Source organism: Protopterus annectens, chromosome 5.part0, assembly GCF_019279795.1.
Source record: "Protopterus annectens isolate FY-2018-M chromosome 5.part0, PAN1.0, whole genome shotgun sequence".
In the NCBI taxonomy this organism is placed as follows: Eukaryota; Metazoa; Chordata; order Ceratodontiformes; family Protopteridae; genus Protopterus; species Protopterus annectens.
In genome coordinates, this window is record NC_056735.1 from 1,000,559,840 (window position 1) to 1,000,586,115 (window position 26,276).

General features: G+C 45.0%; 1 protein-coding gene across 2 annotated transcripts in view; it reads left to right on the top strand.

Moving 5' to 3' along the window:
• The window catches only part of BACH1 (BTB domain and CNC homolog 1), a 590,796-nt gene that overhangs the window by 322,729 nt on the left and 241,791 nt on the right, over positions 1-26,276 (top strand). For both annotated transcript variants that reach the window (XM_044072741.1, XM_044072742.1), the window contains exon 3: positions 1,475-2,857. In XM_044072741.1, the coding sequence (XP_043928676.1) occupies positions 1,475-2,857 (1,383 nt within the window). The remainder of the gene's footprint in view (positions 1-1,474; positions 2,858-26,276) is intronic.

Consider the following 26,276-nt stretch of genomic DNA (forward strand, 5'->3'; position numbering starts at 1 on the left):
GTGTGGGTAGGACACAGGCATCATAAATAGTGCCTGTAACTTTGCAGAATACCCATCCCAACTTTTGAGCCATGTGGAGACTTTGCAACATGGGTGAAATCCATGGTGTCCAGGATCTCAGGAAAGCACTGTTTCATAGAAGGCCTGCATTGTGTTTGTTCTCTCTTCTGGTGTTCTGGGAACCAGATATGCTTCTTCAAATGTTGTAGCATAATGTTTGAGGAACTGGTTTAAGATTATTTTGTTTCTTGTCATTTTATTGTATTTATTTACCGTTTGTTGACTAGGTTAGTCCCATTAGGCTGGTGGCCTGTCTTCAGTGGAGACTCCGTGATATTTATACTACTAGGGGAGATCTGGTCAGTGTATCAGGAGAACTTGCCCTACTATTTTCAGAGTACGGTGGGATCTTTTATATTTACTAAAGCTGCCACCAACTCAAGTAGATAAGGGCTCAGTTTAATGTCTCAGACATACTCAGGAGTGCAGCATCCCCCTTATACTGCACTGCAGCGTCAGCAGTCCCTCTACCTGGTGCAGGGATAGAACCCACACCCTTCTGCACCAAAGGTGAGTGTGCTGCCTGTTGTGTCAATGACACTGTTCACAGTGCTGATGCCTGCAATATCCCTAACATTCACTCCAGAGCAAATTGTTAATGCTGCATACGCCATTGTGTGCAGGAATGGGCATGCCTTGTATTCCCCTTGATTCTGCTTGTAGGTGGTACAGTTCAGCTAGATCCCTTACAGTATCCCTGTCCACTTGCAACCAGTCCATTATTTGTTGATCTTTCAGGTGGTGCCAAGTTTGACCCTGCTTGTACCTCTTCTCTTGGTAATGTATATACCGCATAGTCCCCTCAGTTCTGTTTGTGGGCAGTACAATTCCACTGGATCCCTTAAAGTATCCTTCTCTACTTGGAAACAGTCCACTGTCTGTTGGGCTGTCAGCTGATGGTTAAGTCAGGCATGGTTAACGTGGATGGCTGCAGCTTACAACATTGTGAGCATTTGCTGCGTTAGTGACTCCCAGCTTGTGCTTCTGTAATTCTTAGCATTACTCCAGTCACATATACCCCAAATCTCAGTGTTCAGAATTGGGTGAGCATGGCTGTACAGTGCCATCTTTTGTATGTCTGTGAATTAGTCCACTATTTTGAGTTCTTTCATTTGTACATTCTATGTGGCTGATTTGTTTGGGGATACTCTTCTACATGTCACTATGCACTCCATTACCTAAGGTGTATATTTTGCTGTTTTATCATTACGCAGTCACTTTGAATTGCCTACAGCTTGTACATCTCCCATTCCCATGCTATTTTGTGTGCGTATTGCTAACCCTCAGAGTCCCAGGCTTGATTTTTAGAGCATTTAGAAATGTCATCATAAATGAAAGAAATTCAGTTTAGAACAATGTAAACATGCCTGTGTGCCATCATGTGTATAAATTATTTGTTTTTTTTTTTTTGTAGGTGACATTGAAAGGATTTGTTCCACTGCTCAATTTTGCATACACTTCTGAACTTGTATTAAATAAAGAAAACTTGTATGAAGTAAGCCAGTGCGCAGAGTTATTGTTCATCCATAACCTGGAGAAAACATGTTTCCAGTTTTTGGAAGTCAAATTTCTCGAAAACAGGCATGAACAGCAGACATATTCCAAGAGAACTTGTTGCCCATCTCTGTGTAAGAAGATTAAACAGAGCAACATGTTGGAAGATCATGGAAGCACAGAGGGCAAGGATCAGGCAGTAAATTCTTTGGGTACTGAACATTCTAAGAGTCTTTCAGACCTCCATAGTTTTACTGACAATATGAAAGTTGGTGCAGAATTGTATGGCAGTTCACAAGCATGCTGCTCTTACTTAGAACTAGAAAACTCTCCTGACATTTTGTCACTGTGCCCTAAATTTCGAAAGTTTCAGCCAGCTTGTAGAACTGACAAACTTTATACATTTGGTTTCACCTCTGTTGCTCAAGATGCCCATACTGAGATGGAAGCCCCATTACAGGAGAATGAAATATGTGACAGAAATGAATCTCTCAAAGTAGAACAAGACCGAAACACGCCGGACGTTTCACAGAGTGAATTCCAAATGGATGAAGAACACAGTAGGAGGAAAGAAGCCAAAACAGCAGATACTTTTTCCCAGGCCAGCTCAGTCCTCGTGAATGAAAAGTACATGGAAACAAATTCTGGTGCCAAGCTTTATTCTGATCTGGGGGGTAGTACCATGTCTTATGTTCCCCCTTCTTTTCCATCAGGAACTTCACACTGCAGTGCTTTAAACAGCAATGAACTACAAAACAGCAGACTAATAAATGCAGAAAATATTTTAAGTGTTGAGGGTGAAGAAAATCCTACCAGTGGAGCGGGTCTTCAGGCTTTTCATGACCCCACTGCATCTGATTTCTGCATACAGCAGGACAACCTGACTGAACTTTATAGTAGTCGAAGCAGTGTAGAGAGGGAGGTAGCTGAACATCTAGCAACGGGGTTATGGTTTGGTATGGAGAACACTTGTGCAACACAGTCAGCATCAAATGCTGTTGAGAAAGACTGCTCTGAACAGTTAAATGTTGAAAAAACTTCAGAATGTCCCTGGTTGTCCATCAGTATTAGTCAGGATTCCGAACCTCGTGTGTTTGCACCTCTGAGTGCAGTCAGCTGTCCGTTTATAAGTAAACTTGGGAGTACTGAGTGTTCTGAAGAGGCAGAACTGAGGGATTTTGAATGTGATCAAGCCCTACAGCAGGAAGGCTCTTTTACCTCCATGTTGAACTCTGGAGAAGAATCAGAATCCGACACTGAAGGAGACAGTGAATCCTTCTCTGCCAGGGAACAAGTCTGTGAGGTGAGAAGGTTTAATTTTATTTAGTTTCGCTCAATATGTGTTTAAGATCAAAGTTTGAAACCTAGGGTGATTTCCATATAAAGCAGTGTGGGCCAAACCCACATTATATCTGATGTTGTCTCCTTCATTCACCCTTAATGATGGGGTCTCAGATCCGGCTCTGCCACTTTCCACAGACTTGGATCCGACTCCCAAGCTCTTTCCTCATACCCACAATACCCTGCATCCACCCAACTACTGCAGATCTCGATTGCCACTCCAGCGAGTCAGAAGCAGATTCCTCTCTCTCAAGCACGGGTAGTTGTTTAGATAGTTTTTTGCATTGTAAGTACCTTTGGCTGTAATTTTCTTCCTCCCTCCATCTAGCATGTGCAAGAGCGAGCTCTTCTTCCTAAAAAAAGTCATCAATCTTGTAGTTTTTTTGTAGTTTTATAGTACTAGCTCTTACCTGTGCTCTTTAAATCTGCTGTGTTCTTCTGTTTCTTCTGATTTCCCATCAGTTGTTTTTTGGCGGGCTTTCTTTGTCCGACAAGTCGGTTGGTTCCCAGGTTTAAGCACTGCACTTCTTGTGGGCGCAAAATTCCCAACCAGGATGCCCACAAGGAGTGTGTATTGCCTGGGTGTCAACCATTTACAAGTTGAGTGTTCCATCTACACTGCCTTTAACCTTCTGGCTTTAGTTGACAGATAAAACAAACTCATTCTTGGGGAGGGGGGGGGGGTCTTCCTTTCTTGGCTGAGGCTGCTTTTTCTTCAGTTACAGTCAAAAAAGAGGTCCCTACTTGCTCACTGAGGGACTGTTTTTCCATTAAGAAGCCCAAGAAGATGGTGGATTCGACCCCTTTGGAGTCACAGCAGTCTGCTCCCTAATCAGATCCTACGATCTCTTCGGATCTGGGAGATATTATTTATATTTCCCCAACTCTGACTTCAGCGTCTACTTCAAATCCTATACCTGTGGATCCAAGGACTTCATATAAGTTCCCTGCCCTGTCCTTTAAGTCTAAGCACTCCTGGCCCCCTCATCAGCTTCTTCCAGGTCCTCGAGAATCTTGTCCAAGGTGGACATGAATAGGATGGTGAGTAAGTTACTTAAGGCCCAGAATCAGATTGGGGGTAGTTTCCCCTCTGTCTCTTGTCTAATCTGTGAGCTGCCCCGATCACTCTATCCAGAGTCCTTCTCCGATCCATCCCCCGGCTTCAGAGTCTTGATATTCAGGACAGCAGTACAAGTCAGACCTGGCATGGAGGAAGGATCCTTTCTCAATGCCTAGTATGCACTTGACTAGTCTCGTTCTGACGTTGTTGGAGCAGAGTAAATGTCTGAGCTGTGGCATTGGTGTTGGATCTTGGGGACTGCAATAGCTCCGTCTTTCTCAGAGCTGTCCCTTCTCTTAGGGCCTTTGGCACTCTGTAGCTCTGGTCCGATTCCATCTGAGGGTCATGGATCTGGAGCAAGTCCATTTCTCTTTGGTAGCTTTGGCTGTGGGGGATCCGATAGGGCTTTGCCTGGTCCATCAGCCTTTCAGGTAGTGGAGAGGGTCTTCTCCCAGACTGGAGATTCGACTGTAAAAGTTCCTCAATCTGCCATCAGATCCAGGCCTTCTTCTCTCTTGTCCTGCCATGAGTCTTCCCGTCCCAAGTGGCCTAGAAGAGTTCCATGCTCAGGAGGGATTCCCCTCTTGTGATACCTCCCCAGAATACCCCACTGAGAAGGTTCCTTTGAAGGGGACGTATAAAAGCAAGCACATAGGCTCCCTCTGGCGTCCTTAATGGAGGATACTGACTTTGATGAGATGGGAGGATCCACCTGATCCCCACCTGAGGATGTCTCCTTCAGAGATATTTTGGAGATTCTGAAGCAGAAAGGTGGGTGGTCTGGCAGACCTCCTTCCTCTGAGGAGTTGGTTCTCTTGGAGGCATTTGGGACAGGCCCATCTACATCTTGGGTGAACCCTCCCATGGATGCTGTAGTGCATTTAATATTCATTTGTGTGTGGAAGGAACCGGACACCATCGAGCCTATACCCCCGATAAGTTTTTAGTGCCTTTTACGGATAGGAAATACTGCAGTAAGGGCCCCCATGTACGATGCTATTGTAGTGGTGGTGGCCACCAAGAAAGAGCTGGCAGAGGAAACTGCCAATGTCCCATCTACCGAACAAGGAGTCCAGAGCATTGGACAGAATTGGGAAGCGCATTTACGCCTCTGCAATATTTGTGCTGAGGTCATTAAACTGTCTAGCTCATTTCACTCCACTCCAGAGGGATCTGGTCAAAGAACTGACAGCTTCTCTCTGAGTCCATGCCTGTGGAGGAATTTAAGTTTCTCCCAAGCTGGCCACTCTTTCATCCATCACCAATTGTTCAATGACATTAATCTTCCATACCACGGAGGGCACCTTGCAAGCAGCCGGTTTAGGACTTTCCCTAAGGAGGCATGCCTGGGTGAGACTGATTTTGTGGAGCTTTTTAAGGCATTGTTTGTCAGTGCCCCTTACGATGGCTCCTCTATTTTTAGGCCTGGTTAGAGACACACTGACCTGCAGCAAAAAGGATGGGGAAGACCCTTTCTGCTGTTGGAATAAAGTTTTCTACCCCCCGAGGTCCTTTTCCAGAAACCAGTATGGGGGCAAGAAAATGTGGTTCTGCAAGTCCCAAAGGCCTTTCCAGGGCCTGTGCAGAGAACATTCCTCTAGAGGCAGAGGAGGAGGGTTTGAGGGTAGACACCACTCCAGAGGCAGAGGGGGTCCACATAACAAGGGCTTTAGGGAACCCCCTTCTGAGTCCCGACAGTGCTGCCTAGGTGCTACCCAACTGTTTGTCTCTGGAGACATTCAGGGAATGATTAGCTTTGCACCCCGAAGCCTGGACCCAATTAACTCAAAACTGTTTGGTGCTAAGCATGATATACAGAGGTTATCGTATTCCCTTTTCTCTTCCCCCTCCGAATTCAAGAAGCCTCTTGGATGTGCCACCTGGTCAGTGGGAGCAGGCAGCACAGGAAATTTAACAGCTGCTGCAAAAAGAGGCATCCAGCAGGTCCCAACCAAATAGAGAGTATTCGGAACTTACTTGCATTTCTTTTTAGTGCTGAAAAAGACAGGGGACCCAAGACCCATTCTGGATCTTAGCAAGTTAAATATGTAAAGAAAGTGAGGTTCCGAATGGTTATGATTCAGTCCATTCTCCCGTTGCACAAGAACGACTGGATGTGCTCGATAGATCTCAAGGATGCGTACTGTCACATCAAATTAGATGCTGCAGGAGATGTCTGCTGTTCCGTTTGGGAGCTAATCATTACTAGTTCAGAGCACTGTCCTTTGGACTCACCACAGCCCTCCCGGGTGTTTACCAAATGCGTAGCTGTGGTAGCCGTTCACCTGAGGCTCAAGGGATTCCAGGTGTTTACATATTTAGATGATTGGCTCCTAACCTCTCCCACAAAGTGTCTGTTCAGAATGTAGAATTCATAGGTACGCAGCTCAGTACCAGACATCACATTGCTTCTCTTTCCCTCCACCGTGTAACCATTCTGAGAAATCAAGTCCAGCAGTTACTAGCAGATCAAGCCTTCTCCACTCGTCTGATTTTGCAAGTCTTGGGGTCCATGTCTACAGCCATGCTATTAGTAACCCTGGCAAGGTTCTTCATGCAGGTTCTACAGTGGACACTAGCCAATCAATGGTCCATTCTGTCTCAGCACTTGTTCCTTTGTGTCAGATTGACTCCTGTCTGCAAACATCATGTAAGTTGGTGGATTCATTCCGACCATGTTATCCTCTGCAGACCCTTTGTCAGTAATGCTCCAATAGCCACTGTGACCATGGATGCTTCCCAGTTCGGGTGGGGGGGGGGCATTACAATGGAAAGATGGTCCAAGACACGTGGTCGACTCCCAAGACCAGTTTGCATGTCAGTCTCCTAGAGATGAGAGCTGTCTTTCTAACACTGAAAGACTTTCAGGATGTTCTCCCCCTTGGGACTATTGCAGTACACACCGACATGTCAATTGTCTGGTACATCAACAAACAAGGAGGAAACCCGTTCTTACCCCCCCCCTCCCGTGCAGGGAGTGGGTGATCTCTTCAGACTGCTTTCTAATTGCAACACGCATCCCTGGGAAAACCAGTGATCTGGTGGACAGACTCAGCAAGTCGCTTCTGATTCCACACGCGTGGTCCCTTAACCTGTCAGTAGTGAACATGATCCTCAGCATTTGGGGTCAACCTTGCTGCAACCTCTGTGCCTCTCCCCTCAACAATAAATACAGTAAGTTTTTCACTCTGATCCCTCCTCTGGAGAAATGCCCAGGGATGCTGTAGTCTACGATTGGACCTCGGGTCCCCTGTTTGCTTACCCTCCTCTCCTACTCATTCCCAAATTTCTTCAGAAGGCAAGCAGGTTGAAGAGTTCAGTCATCTTCATTGCCCCCTTCCAGCCTCGCCAAGTGTGGTTTCCCTTACTGTGGTTTCACAGAAGTATCTTTCCTGGATACTGGAACCCACTCAGGATCTCCTCTTTCACCCGTCAGGGATTCAACACCCAAATCTTTGAACCCTGAAATTTACCTCTTGGTTTCTCCAATTCCGACCGTGATTAGACAGTCCAAGCTTCAGTCCCCTTTCTGAAAAATTCTTCTAGCATCACAAAAGGCTTCTGCTAAGAGTTTACAATAGCAAGTGGAAGAGATTTGATGTTTGGGCTACCAAAAGGAACACTGGTCCATTTCCAGCAGCCGTTTCAGATATGTTACTGATGTTCATCGTGCATACAGCTGCAGTAATCACAGATGGGTTTTCTGCCATCAGGCGGGTCCTCGGTCGGCCGAATTCCAAAGTCTAGGTCCAGCGTCGGTTGTTGTCGCTTTCTTTCCTGACGTCAGTGAGGCAGGGGTATATAAGACACAGCCGACGCTATTTTCTTCAGTCTTTTTTGCCGCGCGGTGCCCGAAGCAGAAGCAGTTCGCAAGTGCCGGTCGGCCAGCTCCTGAATTTACGAAAAATTGGAAACCGAAGTCTTCATTAAAGCTAAGTACCCCATTGGGGAAACTTTTCTTGCCTCAGACCATTGTATTTCTTGTGAGAAGCAAATACCGCATAAGGATTTCCATTCCCTCTGCATACCTTGTTTAGGCCCAGACCACGACGTCTCAGGCTGTCGCTTTTGCGCTACTTTCAATAAACGCACTATTAAGAGTCGGGCGGAGTTCGCCCAACACTTTTTTGGTACAGCCTTTGATTATAAAATGTCGTCTGAGACTCCGACTACCGTTTTGACCAAAAAACGCAAGGACAAGGACCGACACGCGAGGTCCGCGGTCCCCACTGACACCACGCCAAAACCGGCTACACATGGTCCGGTTCTCAGCGAGACGCCTATACAGTCCCTGACTACCGACGACACTTCTTTGGCGGTGTCTTCTGTAACCGAGACCGCAGGTACCTCGGCCCAGGCCCAGACTACAACCACCGAAGCCACTGTGAGCGTTGAGCCTCCTAATGTGGACAGGTCCACTTCCACCCATGGTGTCTTTAGACCCTCATCTTCCTTTTCCATTAAGGCCTTTACTAAGTCCAAATCAGTCAGGCATCCCAAGAGGCCTGTTGCACAGGGCCCATCTCCAGGCCCCATGCCTAAAAAACAGATGCTTAAAATGGCTGAGGATTTAATTACTCTTATCAGGGGTTCACAACCCCCTCCAGACAAGAGACCCAGAGTGGAGGAAGATTCTCCCTCTTCTGATCAGGGCTCCATTTTTTCAGAACATTCTGATGTAGAGGAACACTCTTACTCCCCTTTTGAAGATCCTGATGCAGAGCAGTCCATTCCTTTTGTATCTCCTCCTGAGGATTTTTCTTTTGGGGAAACCTTGCACACCTTGAGGGAACACTTCCATTGGGAAGGCCAAGACTTTTCTGAGCCCAAGAAAAGACTTAGGGAATTTCTTTTGTTACCTCAACACAGACCTCTGGCGATACCTCCTGTCTTGGACATACTTGATGATGTCTATTCGGAGGCTTGCCTTAATCCGGATTCCCTGCCTCCTGCCCCAATCAAGCCTGATGGGTACTACAGAGTTCCTAACTCTCACCAATTTCTTTACAAAAGCCATAATGCTGACCCTGAAACCATTTCTCAAGGCCCCAAGGGAATGAAGGCCTCTACTGCTAAGAATCCACTACCTTCCGAAAGAGAGTCAAGATCCTTAGAAAGGTGGGGAAAAAAGGTATATACCTCTGCCACCCTAGCCATGAGGGCCTTAAATTGTCAGTTTCATATGCTTAAATATCAGCAGTTTCTGTTATCACAATTAAGAAATAAAATGTCTCAACCTGAACAACCAGACTTGAAGGAGTTGCAGGATATGATGCATAGTGCAGAACAAGTGGGTAAACACACCTTAAAATGTGGCTATGATGCCCTAGAGGCCTCAAGTAGAGCTGCTGTTACAGGATCAGTCATTCATAGACATGCCTGGCTTAGGGAACAAATCTTGCCTGATCATGTGAAAGCTAAACTATTAGATGCTTCTTTACAAAAGGATGTGTTATTTGGTACTAATGCTGAGGAGATACTACGGAAAATGGAAGAAAAAGTCAAATCTATGCAAACTGTCAAAGCTTTTCTACAGGTTCAACCACCACGTTTTAGCAGAAATTGGCCTTCTAAAAACTGGTCCTTTCCAGCCACGGACAAGCCCCAAAGAGGTAGATACAGGCGCACAAGGGGCAGAGGACAATCACAAGGATCATATAGAGGCAGGCAATGGCAAACTCCAGCACCAAGAGGTGGCGAAGACAGTGCACAACAATACAGGAAACAAACCCAATGACTTCCTCCTTTCCATGCCAAGCAAATCTCAGCTGGCAGCACCCTTGGGAGGAAAGCTGGCATTATTTACAAGAAATTGGCATATTGTTACAACAGACAAATGGATCCTGGACGTTATAAACAGAGGCTACAGATTTCATTTTCACACTCTTCCAAAAATGAGAGGCATGCCAAACCTGCCACACAATCAAAGGGCAGAGGCACAACTACAAATTTCAAAGCTCATAGACATGAAAGCTATTCAAGAGGTACCTACTCACGAGCAAGGTCGAGGTTTTTATTCCAGACTATTTCTGGTACCAAGGAAAGGACCCGACTGGAGACCCATTTTGGACTTATCCGTCCTAAACAGATTCTTACTCGTACCAAAATTCAAGATGCTCACATTACAGCAGCTTCTTCCCATGCTGGGCAAGACGTTTTGGCTGGTAACATTGGACCTCAAGGAGGCATACCTGCATGTCCCAATCAAAGCTGCAGAAGATACCTCAGATTTCTTGCAGGTTCAGTACACTATCAATTCTCTGCATTGTCCTTTAGCTTATCTACTGTGCTCAGAGTATTCACGAAATGCCTGGCATCAGTAATTGCCTACTGCAGACTTCAAGGGATACAAATTTACCCTTATTTGGACGACTGCCTGATCCAAGCGGACAGCAAGCACATACTTCTGGAACATCTGGCTTATGTAACACGGTTACTGCATTCTCTAGGATACACAATCAACAAAGAGAAATCCAGGCTAACACCATCTCAGAAAATAACTTTCCTGGGTGCCAACTTGGACACAAACACCCAGATGGCCTATCGTACGCCAGAAAAACAGGGGCAACTAACTCAATACCTCAAAATACTAGCAAATTGTACCAGGCTTACTGCAAGGAAAATCCTGCAGGCTCTGGGCTTCATGGCATCTTGCATTCTTTTAATCCCATGTGCAAAGTTGCATATGAGGAAACTTCAATGGTACCTAAAAACCTTTGGTCTCAGCACAGCCACAGTTTGGAAACAATAATACCAATAATTCCATGTTTGCAAAAGGAATTTCTATGGTGGGCCCAAGCATGTCAAACAAACATGGGTCTCCCATTCTGCAAGCCTCAAGCAAATCTAGTCATCACAACAGATGCCTCAGATTACGCCTGGGGGGCACACATGACAGACAGGTGCATTCAGGGCAAATGGTCCCAAAAGGAAAAGCACCTTCACATCAATCAAAAAGAAATGCTAGCAGTAATAAATGCAATTACAGCTTTCAAGGACTTCTTATCAATAATTGTCCTGGATGCAGGAACAGACAACACCACAGTAATGTGGTACATAAACAAACAAGGAGGAACACATTCATACCCGCTGTGCAGACTAGCCATGACACTTTGGAACTTGGCTCTGGAATGGCAAATCGAACTTCAAGCACAGTACTTGCCAGGTTTGGAAAACACGCTGGCAGACGATCTAAGCAGAAATATGACAGATCCACACGAATGGAAGTTGCATCCTCAAGTGTTTACAAAGATAATCCAAGCGTGGGGGAGGCCAGACATAGATCTCCTCGCCTCCCACAGGAATCATCAATTGGAAAAGTTTTGTTCAAGGACCTTTCATCCAAAGGCCTGGAGAGTGGACACCCTTTCATTCAGTTGGACAGCATGGACAGTTTACGCTTTCCCACCTCTGCCTCTTCTGCCCAAGGTGCTCTTGAAAGCAAGAGCAGACAGACCGAAGATGATACTGATTGCTCCAGACTGGCCAAGACAACACTGGTACCCACTCCTGAGGAGCCTAACACATACTCCTCCCTGGTCCCTACCTCTAATGCCTCTTCTGCTGACTCAGCACAGCTACAAAACTCTTCACAGTCAGCTGAAAACACTCAATCTCGCTGCATGGAAAATTCCTTAACACCACAACCGATCCTACTCCCCAAAGAGGTGCAGGATGTAATTTTGGAGGCCAGAAGGCCATCTGCTAGAAAGGCTTACTCCGCAAAATGGAAACGGTTTTGCTCTTGGAATGAGAAAAAAGGCCAGGACCCTAGAAAACTGAATTTGCCTCAGGTATTACAGTATCTAGCTGAGCTGCTGAACAGTGGACTTTCATTTTCCTCCATAAAAATCCATGCCTCAGCCATTTCTGCAGAATTCAACACGGATCCACCCTTATTCTCTCACCCACTCTTAAGACAGTTCCTCAGGGGGGCTAAGAATATAAGACCACCAAGGAAACAACCAATACCAGCCTGGGATCTTAATTACATTCTAGAAAAATTAACATTGCCTCCCTTTGAACCAGCTGCCTCAACAGATTTGCAATACTTGTCCTGGAAAACAGCTTTCCTTCTGGCCATTACTTCAGCTCGTAGAGTATCGGAACTACAAGCCCTCATGGCTGTGCAGCCCTTTCTCATCTTCCATCAGGATAGGGTTTCCCTTCGAACCAACCCGTCATTTATGCCTAAAGTGGTATCCAGGGTAGCTTTAAATCAAGCTATACACTTACCTACCTTTTACCCCAATCCTCAAAACAAAGGGGAAAGGCTGCTACTCTCCTTAGACATCCATAGACAGCTACGTTATTATTTGGACAGAACAAAGCCTTTCAGGAAATCAGAACAACTCTTTGTGTCCTATGCTGTAGGAGCTCAAGGGAAGCCAGTTACCAAACAGACAATTTCAAAATGGATAGGCCACTGCATACGGTTTTGTTACTCCTATCATAGAAAATCTGTTCCTACAGGCATCAGATCCCACTCCACCAGGGCCACAGCTACCTCTACAGCCTTCCTCAGAGGAGTTCCTACCAAAGATATTTTGGAGGCAGCCACTTGGAGTTCTGTGCATACCTTCACAAAACACTACCACCTGCCTTTATATTCCAAAACTAGAGCAGGCTTTGCCACTGCCGTGTTGCAGGGCATTCTGGCTCATCCCAGTTCCACCTAGTGCCTACCACCCTGTGCGTAGCTTTGGGATTCTACCCATCTGTGATTACTGCAGCTGTATGCACGATGAATATAGTACAGTTTTGTAACTACCATAAATGTAGATGTTCGAGTGCTAATACAGCTGCAGTACAGTTTTCCCTCCCTCCTTCCCCTCTTGGTAAAGGACTAGGGCCTAACCCCTCTTCATACAACCTGATTGGGTTATCCTTCTATGGTATATTTGCTTGCAACTACTGATTTTTGATTATATTGCATTTCATGTATATAAATATAATTTATGTATTGCCTTCCTTCTGGGGGCACCTGACATCTGGGGCAAGAAAGACTGAAGAAAATGGCGTCGGCTGTGTCTTATATACCCCTGCCTCACTGACGTCAGGAAAGAAAGCGACAACAACCGACGCCGGACCTAGACTTTGGAATTCGGCTGACCGAGGACCCGCCTGACGGCAGAAACCCCATCTGTGATTACTGCAGCTGTATTAGCACTCGAACATCTACATTTATGGTAGGTACAAAACTGTACTTTTCTACCCTTTTCAATGTGGGTGCTAGCGTTTCCACTATTAAGCTACAGTTAGCTGCTATTTCTTATTTTCACATGGTTACTCAAACACATCCATTGTTCACGTTCAGATTGTGTAAATCCTTCGTGAAGAGCGTTTTCTTATTGAGGCCCCCACATTAGGGATCTTTCTCCTCCTTGGGACCTTATTCTACTGCTGTAGGCATTGACACAGGGCCCCTTTGAACCTGCGGCTACTTGCAACATGAAGTTTCGATCCTGGAAAGCAGATGTCATTCAAGAATGCAACTGCAGTCATAACATATGGGTTGTCCTGCCTCAGGCAGCCCTCGGTCGGCCGGATTCCAAAGTCTGGGTCCGGCGTCGACTGGTATCGCCTCCTCTCCGACGTCAGAACGGCTGGAGTATAAAGGCATCGGCCGACACCATCTTCTTCAGTCTTTCTTGCCGCGCGGTGCCCGAAGCAGAAGCAGTTCGCAAGTGCCGGTCTGTCAGCTCCTGTGTTTTCAGTACCGAAGTCATCTAAAAGCTAAGTACCCCGTTGGGGAACATTTTTTCTTGCCTCAGCCGATGTCGGAACAAATTGATAGTTAATAATTGTTTGTCTTGTGGTAAACAAATACCTCATAAGGACTTCCATTCTTATTGCCTACCTTGCCTGGGCCCAAACCACGACGTCTCGGCCTGTGTTGCCTGTGCTTGCTTTAATAAGCGCACTCTCAGGCGCCGGGCAGAATTTGCCGAAGACTTTTTCGGCAAATCTTTCGCTTATATCATGCCGTCGGAACAACAGACTCCTCAATCTTCCAAAAAACGAAAGGACTGGGACAGACATCCTCGGCCCGCGTCCTCCACCGATACTCCTCCTAAACCCTCCGTGAGTGCTTCGGTCCCTTCGGAAGCGGTAATTCAACCGCTCCAGGCCGACGGCACAGCGTTAACTCGTCCTTCGGTCTCTGAGTCTACACCGGTGCCGGTTGTTGACTTTCCTCCAGAAACCGAAGTTCTGGATCTACCCGACACCATTCCTGTGGACAAGGTTACTCCTGCACGTGGGGCAACTAGGCCTCCTGTATCCATGTCCATCAAGGCCTTTGCACGTGCTAAGGCTGCCAGCCAGGCCAAGGCCCATCCTAAACCTACTGCCCAGGCCCCTTCTTCTGATAAATAGATCATGTCTCTTGCTGCAGATCTTATTTCTCTTATCAGGGGGTCTCAGCCTCATCCAGACAGAGGTTCTCAGCCGCCTGCAGAGAAAAGGCCCAGAACTGAGCAGGACGACAACCTCTCTTCAGATGAAGCCTCTGGGGATTCTGAGCCTTCAGATACCCAAGAAGAATCCTTCCAGGCCTATGAGGACTATGCTGAGGAATCAATTCCCTCTGCCTCTCCTCCAGAGGATTTTTAGTTCGGTGAAGTCCTACACTCTGAGGGAGCATTTTAAATGGCAGGGTCAGGAATTCTCTGATTCCAGAAAAAGGCTACGTACCTTCCTCAAGCTACCCCAGCACAGACCTTTAGCTATCCCTCCAGTTATGGATGATGTTTTTTCAGACTCCAGTGCTAACCCTGACTCTCTCCCTCCTGCTCCTGTCAAGCCAGACAGATATTATAGGGTCCCTGACACCCACAAACATCTCTTTAAGGCCCATTCTGTGGATCTAGAAACTATTTCACAGGGCCCCAAGGGAGTGGCTACTTCCACAGCCAAGAATCCACTGCCAGCGGATAGGGAAGCTAGGTCCCTGGAGAGATGGGGTAAAAAAGTTTATACCTCTACCACCCTGGCCATGAGGTCACTTAACTGCCTTTTTCATGTTTCAGTACCAAGATTTTTTACTGGATGATTTACAGAAAAAGCTAGCCTCTCCTGAGCTTATTGATAGAAAGGCATTGCAGGATCTAGTACATAACACTCAGCAGGTTAGCAATCATTTTCTTCAGTGTGGTTATGATGCATTGGAGGCTTCATGTAGGGCAGCTATGACTGGGGCTGTTATATGTAGACATGCTTGGTTAAAAGAACAGCCACTGCCAGACCATGTTAAAGTAAAGTTACTTGATGCACCTCTGGAAAAACAGAAGCTTTTTGGTGCTAATGCACAAGATGTGTTGAAGTCCATTGAGGAAAAAGCTAAATCAGTACAGACAGTCAAAGATTTCCTCCATGTTCAGCCACCCAGATTCAGCAGGAATTGGCCTTCAAAGAATTGGTCCTTTCCAGACACTGACAAGTTTCAAAGGGGAAAAACAGGCGTGCCCGAGGTAGAGGGCAATACCGAGGCTCCTACAGGGGCCGCCAATGGCAACCACCAAATCAAAGAAGTGGCGCAGGCAGTCCAGCTGCACCACAAGGACAACCACAATGACTTGACTTTCATACCGTCTACAAAGGCTCAAAGAGAAGCACCTTTGGGCGGAAAATTATCCTTATTCTCAGAAAACTGGCATATCTTAACCAAGGACAACTGGATTCTGGATTTAATAGACAAAGGTTACAGATTCCACTTCCATACTTTACCAATAAGACAAGGCATGCCAAACCTGCCACTTCATCAAAGGGCAGAGGCACTCATTCAAGTTTCAAAGCTGTTAAATATAAAAGCAATAGAAAAGGTCCCTCCACAGGAACAAGGCCAGGGATTTTATTCAAGACTGTTCCTTGTTCCAAGAAAGGAAAACAAATGGAGACCTATACTGGACTTGTCTACTCTAAATACTTATCTCATTGTGCCAAAGTTCAAAATGCTGACGTTGCAGCAACTCCTTCCCATGCTGGGCAAGGGGTCTTGGCTGGTCACTCTGGACCTCAAGGAGGCATACCTGCATGTCCCAATCAGACAAAGCTGCAGAAGATACCTCAGATTTCTTGCAGGGACAGAGCATTATCAATTCTCAGCATTGCCGTTTGGCTTATCTACTGCGCCCAGAGTGTTCACGAAATGCCTGGCATCAGTAGTGGCACACTGCAGGCTCCAGGGGATTCAAATATACCCCTACCTGGATGACTGCCTCATACAAGCAGACAACAAGCAAACCTTGATAGCAAACTTGGACTATGTCATTCAATTACTACAGGCCTTGGGATACACGGTCATCATTTAGAAATCAAGACTTCTGCCATCCCAACAGATTATTTTCCTAGGAGCCAAACTGGACACAAAAACACAGATGGCTTATCTCGCAGACGAAAAACAACAGCAGTTACCAGAGTACTTCAAAGGCCTAGCAAAGCTCTCCCAGCTGACTGCAAGGAAAATCCTGCAGGCCCTGGGGTTCATGGCATCTTGCATTCTTCTGATACCTTTGGCAAGACTTCATATGAGAAAGCTGCAATGGTACTTAAAAAGCTTATGGTCCCAACACAGCCAAAGCCTAGAGGACGTAATCCCACTCATTCCATGTCTGCAAAGAGAATTTTTGTGGTGGGCTCAAGCAAGTCAGTTAAACAAAGGCATGTCTTTCAACAAACCTCAAGCAGGTCAAATGATTACAACAGACGCCTCAGACCATGGATGGGGGGGGCGCACATGGAGGGCAGATGCATTCAAGGTCAATGGACACCAAGGGAAAGGCATCTGCACATAAACCAGAAAGAGATGTTGGCAGTGATACATGCAATCGAGACTTTCGAAAAATCACTTCAACAAGGACATTTGCTAATAAGGACAGACAGCACCACTGTTATGTGGTATATAAACAAGCAGGGAGGCACTCATTCTTATCCCCTCTGCAGACTAACAATGATTCTCTGGGAAAATCCCTAAGTCTGAAGATACATCTGCAATCCCAGTTTGTGCCAGGCAAGGACAATGTACTGGCGAACAAGCTGAGCAGAAATTTCTTGGATCCATACGAATGGATGCTGCATCCTCACATTTTCTCACAAATAACAAGGACATGGGGAAGACCGGACATAGATCTCTTTGCTTCTCATATGAATCATCACCTGGAAAAGTTCTGTACAAGGACCCACCATCCTCTAGCCTGGAAAACAGATGCTCTCTCCTTCAGCTGGAAGTCCCTAACAATTTATGCATTCCCTCCTCTACCACTGCTGACCAAGGTGATACTGAAGATCAAAGCAGAACAACCAACAGGCATTTTGATAGCTCCAGACTGGCCAAGGCAGCACTGGTACCCATTGCTGTTGAGCATAACTCGGACCAAACCGTGGCCTCTGCCCCTATGGCCTCTGCTTCTAACACAGCACAATTACAGAACGGTTCATCAAAACCTGAAAACATTGCATCTGACAGCCTGGAGGTTACCATAACTCCTTCCGATATCTCTTTCCAAAAAAGTTCAAGAGATCTTACTGGAAGCACCAGACCTTCCACCAGAAAAACCTATTCAGCCAAGTGGAAGAGATTCATCATCTGGAATGCTAACAGGGGTCAGGATACAACAGTATTGAGTATACCTCCGATATTGGAATACTTGGCAGAAATGTTTCATACTGGTGTCTCCTATTCTTCCATAAAGATTCATGCCTCAGCAATCTCAGCAAAATACAATTGTGATCCACCTGTGTTTTCACATCCTTTGCTAAGACAGTTCCTAAGGGGATAAAGAATATCAAACCTCCCAGGAAACCGCCAGTACCTGCATGGGACCTCAACTTCGTCTTGGAAAAATTAACTCTTCCTCCCTTTGAACCAGCAGCAACTTCAGAAATGCAATTTCTCTCATGGAAAACGGTTTTCCTATTGGCAATCACATCAGCAAGAAGAGTCTCGGAGATACAGGCACTCATGGCAGTACCTCCTTTTCTCATTTTTCATCAGGACAGAGTCTCTCTAAGAACCAATCCTTCATTCATGCCAAAAGTAATTCACCTGCCTACTTTCTTCCCCAATCCTCAAAACAGGGGGGAAGCACTGCTGCATACTTTGGACATACACAGGCAACTACGCTACTACGCTACTACTTGGACAGAACTAAGGCCACCAGAAAGTCTGACCAACTGCTTGTAGCCTATGCTGCTGGAGTACAAGGAAAAGCAATCTCCAAATAAACAATTTCCAAATGGATTGGACACTGCATCAGATTCTGCTATGCCTTTCATGGAAAAGGTGTACCAGCCAATATTAGGCCACACTCCACCAGAGCTATAGCCACATCCACAGCTTTCCTAAGAGGAGTGGCTACAAAGGACATTCTAGAGGCTGCTACATGGAGCTCCGTGCATACATTTACCAAGCACTACAACCTGCCTTTATACTCCAGATCCCGAGCAGGCTTTGCTTCGGCAGTCCTGCGGGGCATTTTAGCTACATCATCACTTTCTTAGTTCCAACCACCCCCAGCTTGGCTATGGTATTCAACCCATATGTTATGACTGCAGTTGCATTCTTGAAGGACCTAGTACAGTTTTGTACCTACCATAAATGTAGATGTCCGATAGATATGCAACTGCAGTCGGATTCTCCCACCCTCCTACCCCTCTGCAACCATCTTTATGGGTCCACTACCCCTATTCCTATTAGCTGGGGGTATCTCTATGGTGTATCTGTTTATTACTGTTGTGCATGTCTGGAATTCTTTATCCATTCACCAAATTTAGCCTTCCTAGGAGGGCACCTGGCATCTGGGGCAAGAAACACTGAAGAAGATGGCGTCGGCCGATGCCTTTATACTCCAGCCGTTCTGACGTCGGAGAGGAGGCGACACCAGCCAACGCCGGACCCAGACTTTGGAATCCGGCCGACCGAGGGCTGCCTGAGGCAGGACAACCCATATGTTATGACTGCAGTTGCATATCTATCGGACATCTACATTTATGGTAGGTACAAAACTGTACTTTCTCTTGGTGGGCGTCACTTCCGCCAAGAGGATTTATGAGCTTCAAGCTCTATTGTCCAAGTCTCCTTGTATCTTATTCCATAGGGAAGGTGTGTCTTTACAAATCCATTCTTTATAGCTAAAGTGGTTACAGAAAGCAACATCCATCAGTCCATACAACTTACAGTATTCTTTCCCATTTTTTCAAACAGAGGAGATTATGTTCTTCAATTTTAGATGTTCTTAGACAGCTGTGTTTTTATTTACACAGGACTAAACAATGCAAAAAGTCTGACCAGCTTTTCATAGCTTTTTCTTCGAATAGACTTTGACAAGTGGTATCGAAGGTTACCTTACCCAAATGGATCAAAGATTGCATCTCTTTAATTTATTCCTCCTGAAGGTTGCATTTATCTAAACCCCCTAGGGCACATTCTACCAGAGCCATGGCTACTTGCTCAGCTTTATATGCTAGAACCTCTACTGATGACATTTGTGTGGCAGCTACATGATCTAATAATCACACCTGTGTCACATTGTAAGTTGGATGTTATTTCCAGGAGCATGACTTCCTTTAGCTCGATGGTGCTCTGGCATGTCCTTCCATGACGGCCACCAAAGGTTCTCGTATCTGGGGACTCTGACCCTATCTTGAGGGTGAACGAAGGAGACAACATCAGATTAAAATTGTCTTACCATAACTTTGGCTAAAAACATGCAACTTTAATAACTGATAAAACAAAGGATAAACACAGATAAGCTCTTTCACAATGTGATAAAACAAAGGATAAACACAGATAAGCTCTTTCACAACGTGTGCCTCATCAAATTTGATTAAGCACTTGCTGTGTAAATGCTTATCTTTGTTTATCCTTTGTTTTATCAGTTATTAAAGTTGTATGTTTTAGTGGTTGCAGGATCTGTTTTTACATATTTGTTCTCTTGATACAGAGACTGACTTTTAGCTGCAGCTGCTATTACTATTTTGTTCTTACCATAACTTGGCATCTGTCATATTCCTTCATTCATCCTCACTTTCCCTCCCAACCATCCCCCTTGCTTTTACTTTGAGGAACCTGGATAAGCTCAGGACTGTTAAGTCCTATATCCAGAGCCACTTCTACGGGTCTTTTTATCTGAGTGTGGCATGACTGGATTTGGCAAGCTTGATCTGAGGTAGTTGGGTGGATGCAGGCTGTTGAGTGTGAGAGAGGAACTTGAGAGTCTGATCCAAGTCTGTGTAAAATGGCCGAGCTGGATCCGATGGTGGGATCCAAGATCCCATCGTGAGGATGAATGAAGGAAGACCACACAGATGTCAAGTTATGGTTAAGACATAACTTTTTATTAACATCTGTGACCCTCATTAGTGAGTCTAGATTGGGTTTATCCTCTCTCCTGTTATATTTTCAGATTTTAAGCATTTTCACATAAGGCGTGCATGCCATTCGTCTTTGCATGCCATGATATCACATGTCACACTAAGAGTGTGTTTAGCCCCTTAACTTACAAGTTTTCTGCCACTTGTGCAAATTACTTCAGTCCAGATTGCACATGCTTTTAGGGCCTAAAGCATGACTCCTTCAAAGCGTTTAAGGCTATCATATGAAGAGCCACAGCTTGCATCTGCATTTCTCTTACTACCCAGGAGAAGTTAGTATCAGCAACTCATAGACATAGGAGGGAGAGATTCCTGACTCGCATAGCTACCCAGAGAATGGCAGTGATTTAAAGGTACCCACTGTGGGGGGGGGGGTCCATCAGCAATTACATTCAGTCTGTTAGACTGAAGAAGGGCCCCCATTCATCACATGAAGCATCATCAAAAGGCTGAAGAAGTGTATGCAAACCTTGGTCATGGCCTTCTAGAGGTAAGCCTTTTATAGAAATAATCCTCCATTCTCTTCGTACACAGCATCACTGTTACTATCAGGAAATTGAGTTTATACCTGTTAGATTATAAAGGGCCTAAAGAAGATGCACTGATTGATACCACATTGGGATGGTGTCCTAGGGTATAGACTCCTTATTTCCTGCATTTGATCTGCCAGAGCATACCTGTGGCTGTCTTGATATCTGGGAGTGACCCCTTGAATCACCTGGCCCACAAATCAGTGGTTGCACTTAGAACTAAGGATTGTTCTCTGTAGAAGTTTCCTTGGCCCCAGCTGTGCTAAGTTACCTATTTGAGGAGGACCCATATGGTCTTTTAGTTCCACTGCCTGCAATTTAGGACATAGACTTCAGCATCTTGTTTGAAGTGTGGTAGAACTTTATAGTCACAGATGTGTCTATAAAGTTGACTGATAGGGTACCAGTGGTGAAGTGTTAAGGCAACCTATCAGTCAGCACTAGTATCTTTCCAGTGTACACTGAACTCTTCATGACATCTGTGTACAGGAATGTCCCTTCTGGAGCTGGAGTGTGCCAAGTCCCCCCTCCTCAACTTCCTAAGAGGAGTCAGAAACCAGAGTCCATTGTTTTGTAAACAGATAAGGATAGCCAGTCCTTCCAATGCAGCTCTGTACTGTAAATCCCTTTTTGGAGAATTCTTGAGGCTTGGAGTCTTCCAAGTGCTGGTCTCTGGCGTCTGTCTTTCCCAGAATTGCAGTAATGATTATCTGGTCTGTAAGCAGAGCCATACCTTGGCAGTGTCTGTACTGGCTACCCTCTCAATGCAAAGTTGATGGTCTAAAAAAGAAAAAGCCTAACTAGTTGAGAATCTAGAATCCTTTTACTCACGTTAAGGACTGAAAAAAGTCTTCAGAGCTGCAGAACTGAAGCAAGGAATTTGTACTAGCTCCATACTGCATTTCCTAACAGCCAAGCACGTCCATTTAAAAGGATGCTTCCTATTAGTCTGAGGAACTGAGGAAGGCCCCCGGGTATAACATGGCTTTGACACCACCCTCCAATTCACTCAAGAGGAGGATTCATTTAAGCCATTGTAGTTGTTTTAAATATCATATATCATGCCCGTAGGCATAGTTCTCTGAGGTAGTTTCAGCTTTGAGAACCATCACTTAGCACTAATGGGTTCATGATGTCACAGTAGGCCATATCTCAGAGCTTTTAAGTTTTTCCACAGAAACAACTTCACTCGGAGACCAAGCTGCCTCAGCAGAGTTTTGAAGACATGCCTAGAATAGAGAGGATAGAGGTGATCAGGTCTTATAAATTGAGACTCATTTAATTTCACCATTTTAGTCCAATATAGTACAATCACACATTTTGGCTGGTGGTCATGAAGCTTTCAAAAAATATATTTGTGTGAATCACTGTTGTAGCCATAACTTTGGGGATCTGTGCTGCATGCTGAAACTGACATCTGGCCTGACTTTCAGAACTGAATGCCCCCCACCCCATGGCTAGACTGGCATTTCCTTACCTCTGATGTCTTCACATACCTGATATGTAGGTGGTATCTGTCTGAGTCATCTTTAATTCCTTCACTGCTTTGATGAGCACACCAAGTAAGAACCTCCCAATCTGGTTTTGTTCCAGACCTGTGACCAAAATAGTTGGAACATATAAATAGATTGTAGTGGAACATTTTCTACCTACATTATTGCAAAATGTTGTTGTTTTCTTTTACTTGTCTGTGCTTCAGTGGATATCTGGGCAGTGGAAGCCACTGGTGAAGAAAAAAACAATAGGTATGCTTTCAGGTACCAAGAGGTATGTCTTCAGCTATCAGATTCATTATAAAGGTTTTGATTAATGTGTGTATAGATTCAAGTCTAGAATATGATGATGTAAGTTGTCAAAAATGTTATTGCTTTTGTCCAGTAACTACAAACCAAAAGGCAGGAGTTCACGTGTCTACGTTGTGTATGGAGTCCTAGCAGCAGATGACACACAAACCCCTTAATAAAAAAAAAAAAAAAAAAAAAAAGTGAACCCCAAAGAAGTCAGAGGAATCCCTCAAACTAGATAGTTCATCTTTACCTCCTGTGGAAGCATTTGGGCAGCCTGATTCATGTTATAGGCAAGTCTGGTGGTGGCCCTCAACAGCCTGCCACACCATTAGCTCCTTGCATGTCCTACTAGATCAAAAATTCAACTTAACAGCACATGCTAAACACTGGTCAGGCACAAGCTGTGGAACAAAGCTTAATTATAAAAGAAAGAGGAGACAGATTTCCCTTGGTTATTGTTGGAAGTCCTTACACACAGGAAGTCAGAACCCAGAGTTATCCCCCCCCCCCTCCCCCCAATCAGGTTTGCAGATCTCTGGCAGTTGCCAGCCTCTCCTAAACTCTGGTACCAAGCCCTAAATAGCTGCTTCCAGTTGCCCCTAACACTCGCCACTCAGCCGCCTTCTTAGAATTTGAATAAAATGGCTCTGGGTTTCTTTTAGCTCTTGAATAGCATACAGCCAGAATGAGAATCACCCTGTAAATCAGGAGTCCCTCCACCCAAAAAGAAGGGTGAAGACTCCACTGTTAGAGATTCAGGCTGTTCTGACTCTTAGGAGGAGGAGGAATCAGAATATAAATCACACAAGTCCTCCCCACTTGCATGTGACATGGTCATTGACCTCCGTCTTACCCCTAGGAGGCTCATTATTCATGAGGTTTCTGCTTGTCAGTAGATACCTGGAACTTCTGTAACTGGAACCTCCCAAATCATTAACTGTTTCTTCAATACAAGAAGCTCTCTTGAAGCCTTCATGGCTACTTCTCTAGAGCCAGACTATGAAGCCCCTAGGCCAAAAGCCCTGACTGCTTTTATAGGGTACAAGACCCTTGAGTTTTTGTACAAACATTTGTACCAAACCTTGATACAGAGTTCATGGAGCCTGCAAATGGAGCAAGACCTGCTGCTGGGCACAGCACTCATCCCCTTACACCAGTCCTAATCTTTAGGGCTTTGAACAGCAAGACCAGCATTTTGAAGTACTGGGAATATGTTCTCAAGCAGCTAAATGATATTTATAGGGGTGAGGTTGGGGTGCAGAATGAATTCTTGAGTTTCAAACCTCAGCTAGGTCCAGACTTCTTTATGTATGGGAAAGCAAACTTTAAAATGTGATTGTGATGCCACAGACATAGTGTCCAGGAATGCTGCTATGGGAACATTCTCATCTGTAGAAGGTCTTGGCTTAGGACTCTTTGTCAGTGAGAATGTGAAGTTATGACTCCTGAATGCCTCCTTAGTTAAGGAGCTGCTTTTCAGATCCCCTTCTTACAAAATGTTCTCAAGACTGTGAAGCACATGTTTCACTGTCCTTTTGCAAAATACAAAAAAAACTATCCAAGTAAGGCCTTTACTGTCAGAGGCAGGCCAGACGTAAACAGCTGAAGAGAAAGAAGGCCACAGAGAGGAGAAAATTTCAACAAGTTCCAGCAAGGAGCAACTGTAACTGTACCAGCTTCTTTCCTACCACCCCTTCCCCAAACCTCACCCTTTTTCCCTGCCACCCCCCTTGCACTGCACCACAATAGAAGACCAGTTTGGCATATAGCCAACATTGGTCAGAAATAACCACGAGTTCTCAAAATTGTCTCCATAGATTGCAAGCTAAAACTTGTAGTCAGACCACAAAAAAGGTACCCGCTGCAAGTTCTGGAATACCAAGAACACGTTGGCCCACTACTAGCGGAGATGTTAACATGGGCAACTGTAGAACCTGTCCCCTCATGACAAGGAAGCGGTTTTGTTCAAAGTTGTTCCTCATACCTAGAAAGGAGGGATCCTAAAACCTGTACAAGATTTGTCAAGACTAAACAAGTTTCTGAACATTTCAGAGTTCAAGGTTCTAACACTGTAGGCCATGCTACCATCTCTAGGCATCCATGCTTGATGCCTACCTCCATATCTCCATTTTCAAGAAACACCATCAGTATCAAAGGTTTGTGGTGATGGGTGGATCATTGCTAAGAGACGGCACAGTGTTGGAGTGATAGTGTTGTCGCCTCACAGCAAGAGGTTCTGTGGTTCGATTCTCTGCTGGAGTGCCTTCTTTGTGGAGTCTGCATGTCCTCCCTGTGTTTGTGTGGGTTTCTTCCAGGTGCTCCGTTTTCCTCCCACATTTCAGACATGCATCTGGAGTGTTTCGCTCCAGGCCTCCTCTGAAAATTGGCTTCATTCCAAGTCGGACTTTCTCGGTAAACAAATGTTAAATTAATTCTAATTTGCTTTCTTACCCTTTAATTTGTGTAGTACTTCCAGAGTTTTTTTTTTTTCATAATGTCCTGTGGCTTATATTTCTGTTTGGATTTTTCCACAGCTGCATTGGATCCTTTGTTGTTTTCTTCGTTTTCAGTTCCTGTGTGATTTTTATTAGTCTATGGCATCTGGATCTGTCAGCAGCGGTGGCTTCTCGCCAAACACTACGCCAATCCTTTTACGGAGCTGCAATAGTGCTGCTCTTGCAGCACCAGCTGGAATTACTATCGCCGAACAGGACAGTCTCTTTGATTCTCTTTTCAAGAGAATGGACTCGCTATGTGCGAGACTAGAGAAATTGGATTCTCAACAAACTGACATGAGGAATTTACTTCTACCACTGTCTGGCAACACACGTGTTAGTGTGGCCAACCCCACGACAGTGGAACCTTTGCTTCCGTCTGATGTTAACACTCGGGTAGAATTACAGAGTGTGAACCAGTCCAACGAGAGGGGTGTTCCGGTTATTTTAGAGAACAACGTGAGCCCTCGTTTGGAATCAGCTACTAATAGTGCTTCTTCTCTTAATATATTGAATGGACCTACATTAAACACTACAGTGGGTGCACCAGGAGGCACTATTTACCGGAACCCAGCAGGTTCTCAACAAACAAGCGTTTTGAATGAACAACATGACCGTGTCTTTCCTAATGAACTGCCTACACTTGACAATTGGATTTTGGAAGGTTTTACATTCACAAGACAGGCTAATCCAGGCAGCAGTGTTCGAAGGTTAAATCAAGAGGTAAACGTTATAGATATTTCTTCCAAATTGAGATTGTTTGACAAACTGTTAGTGAAACTTAAGAAATTGCAACTAGAGATATCGTATTTTAAGGAATGTCTTGCACGTAAAGTAATACCTAAGGGTTTAAGGCACTACCAATACCCGACTGGTTTAGTTTCTAACTCTGACTTCCACAAAGACCTTATGTTATTTGACAGGCAAGGTTTTGACCTGCTTGAATTGATGATAAAACATTACACCATTTGGGTGGAACAATTGACTACTGAAATAACAGAATTGGACTATACCATTAAAATGCACGATGACTTTAATAGATATAAATATGATTATAGTCGTCGTTTCAGTAGTATTGATCAATACTTGAATAAATTAAAAATGAATAAAGTCAAAAAGTTAGAACGTGACTGTAAAG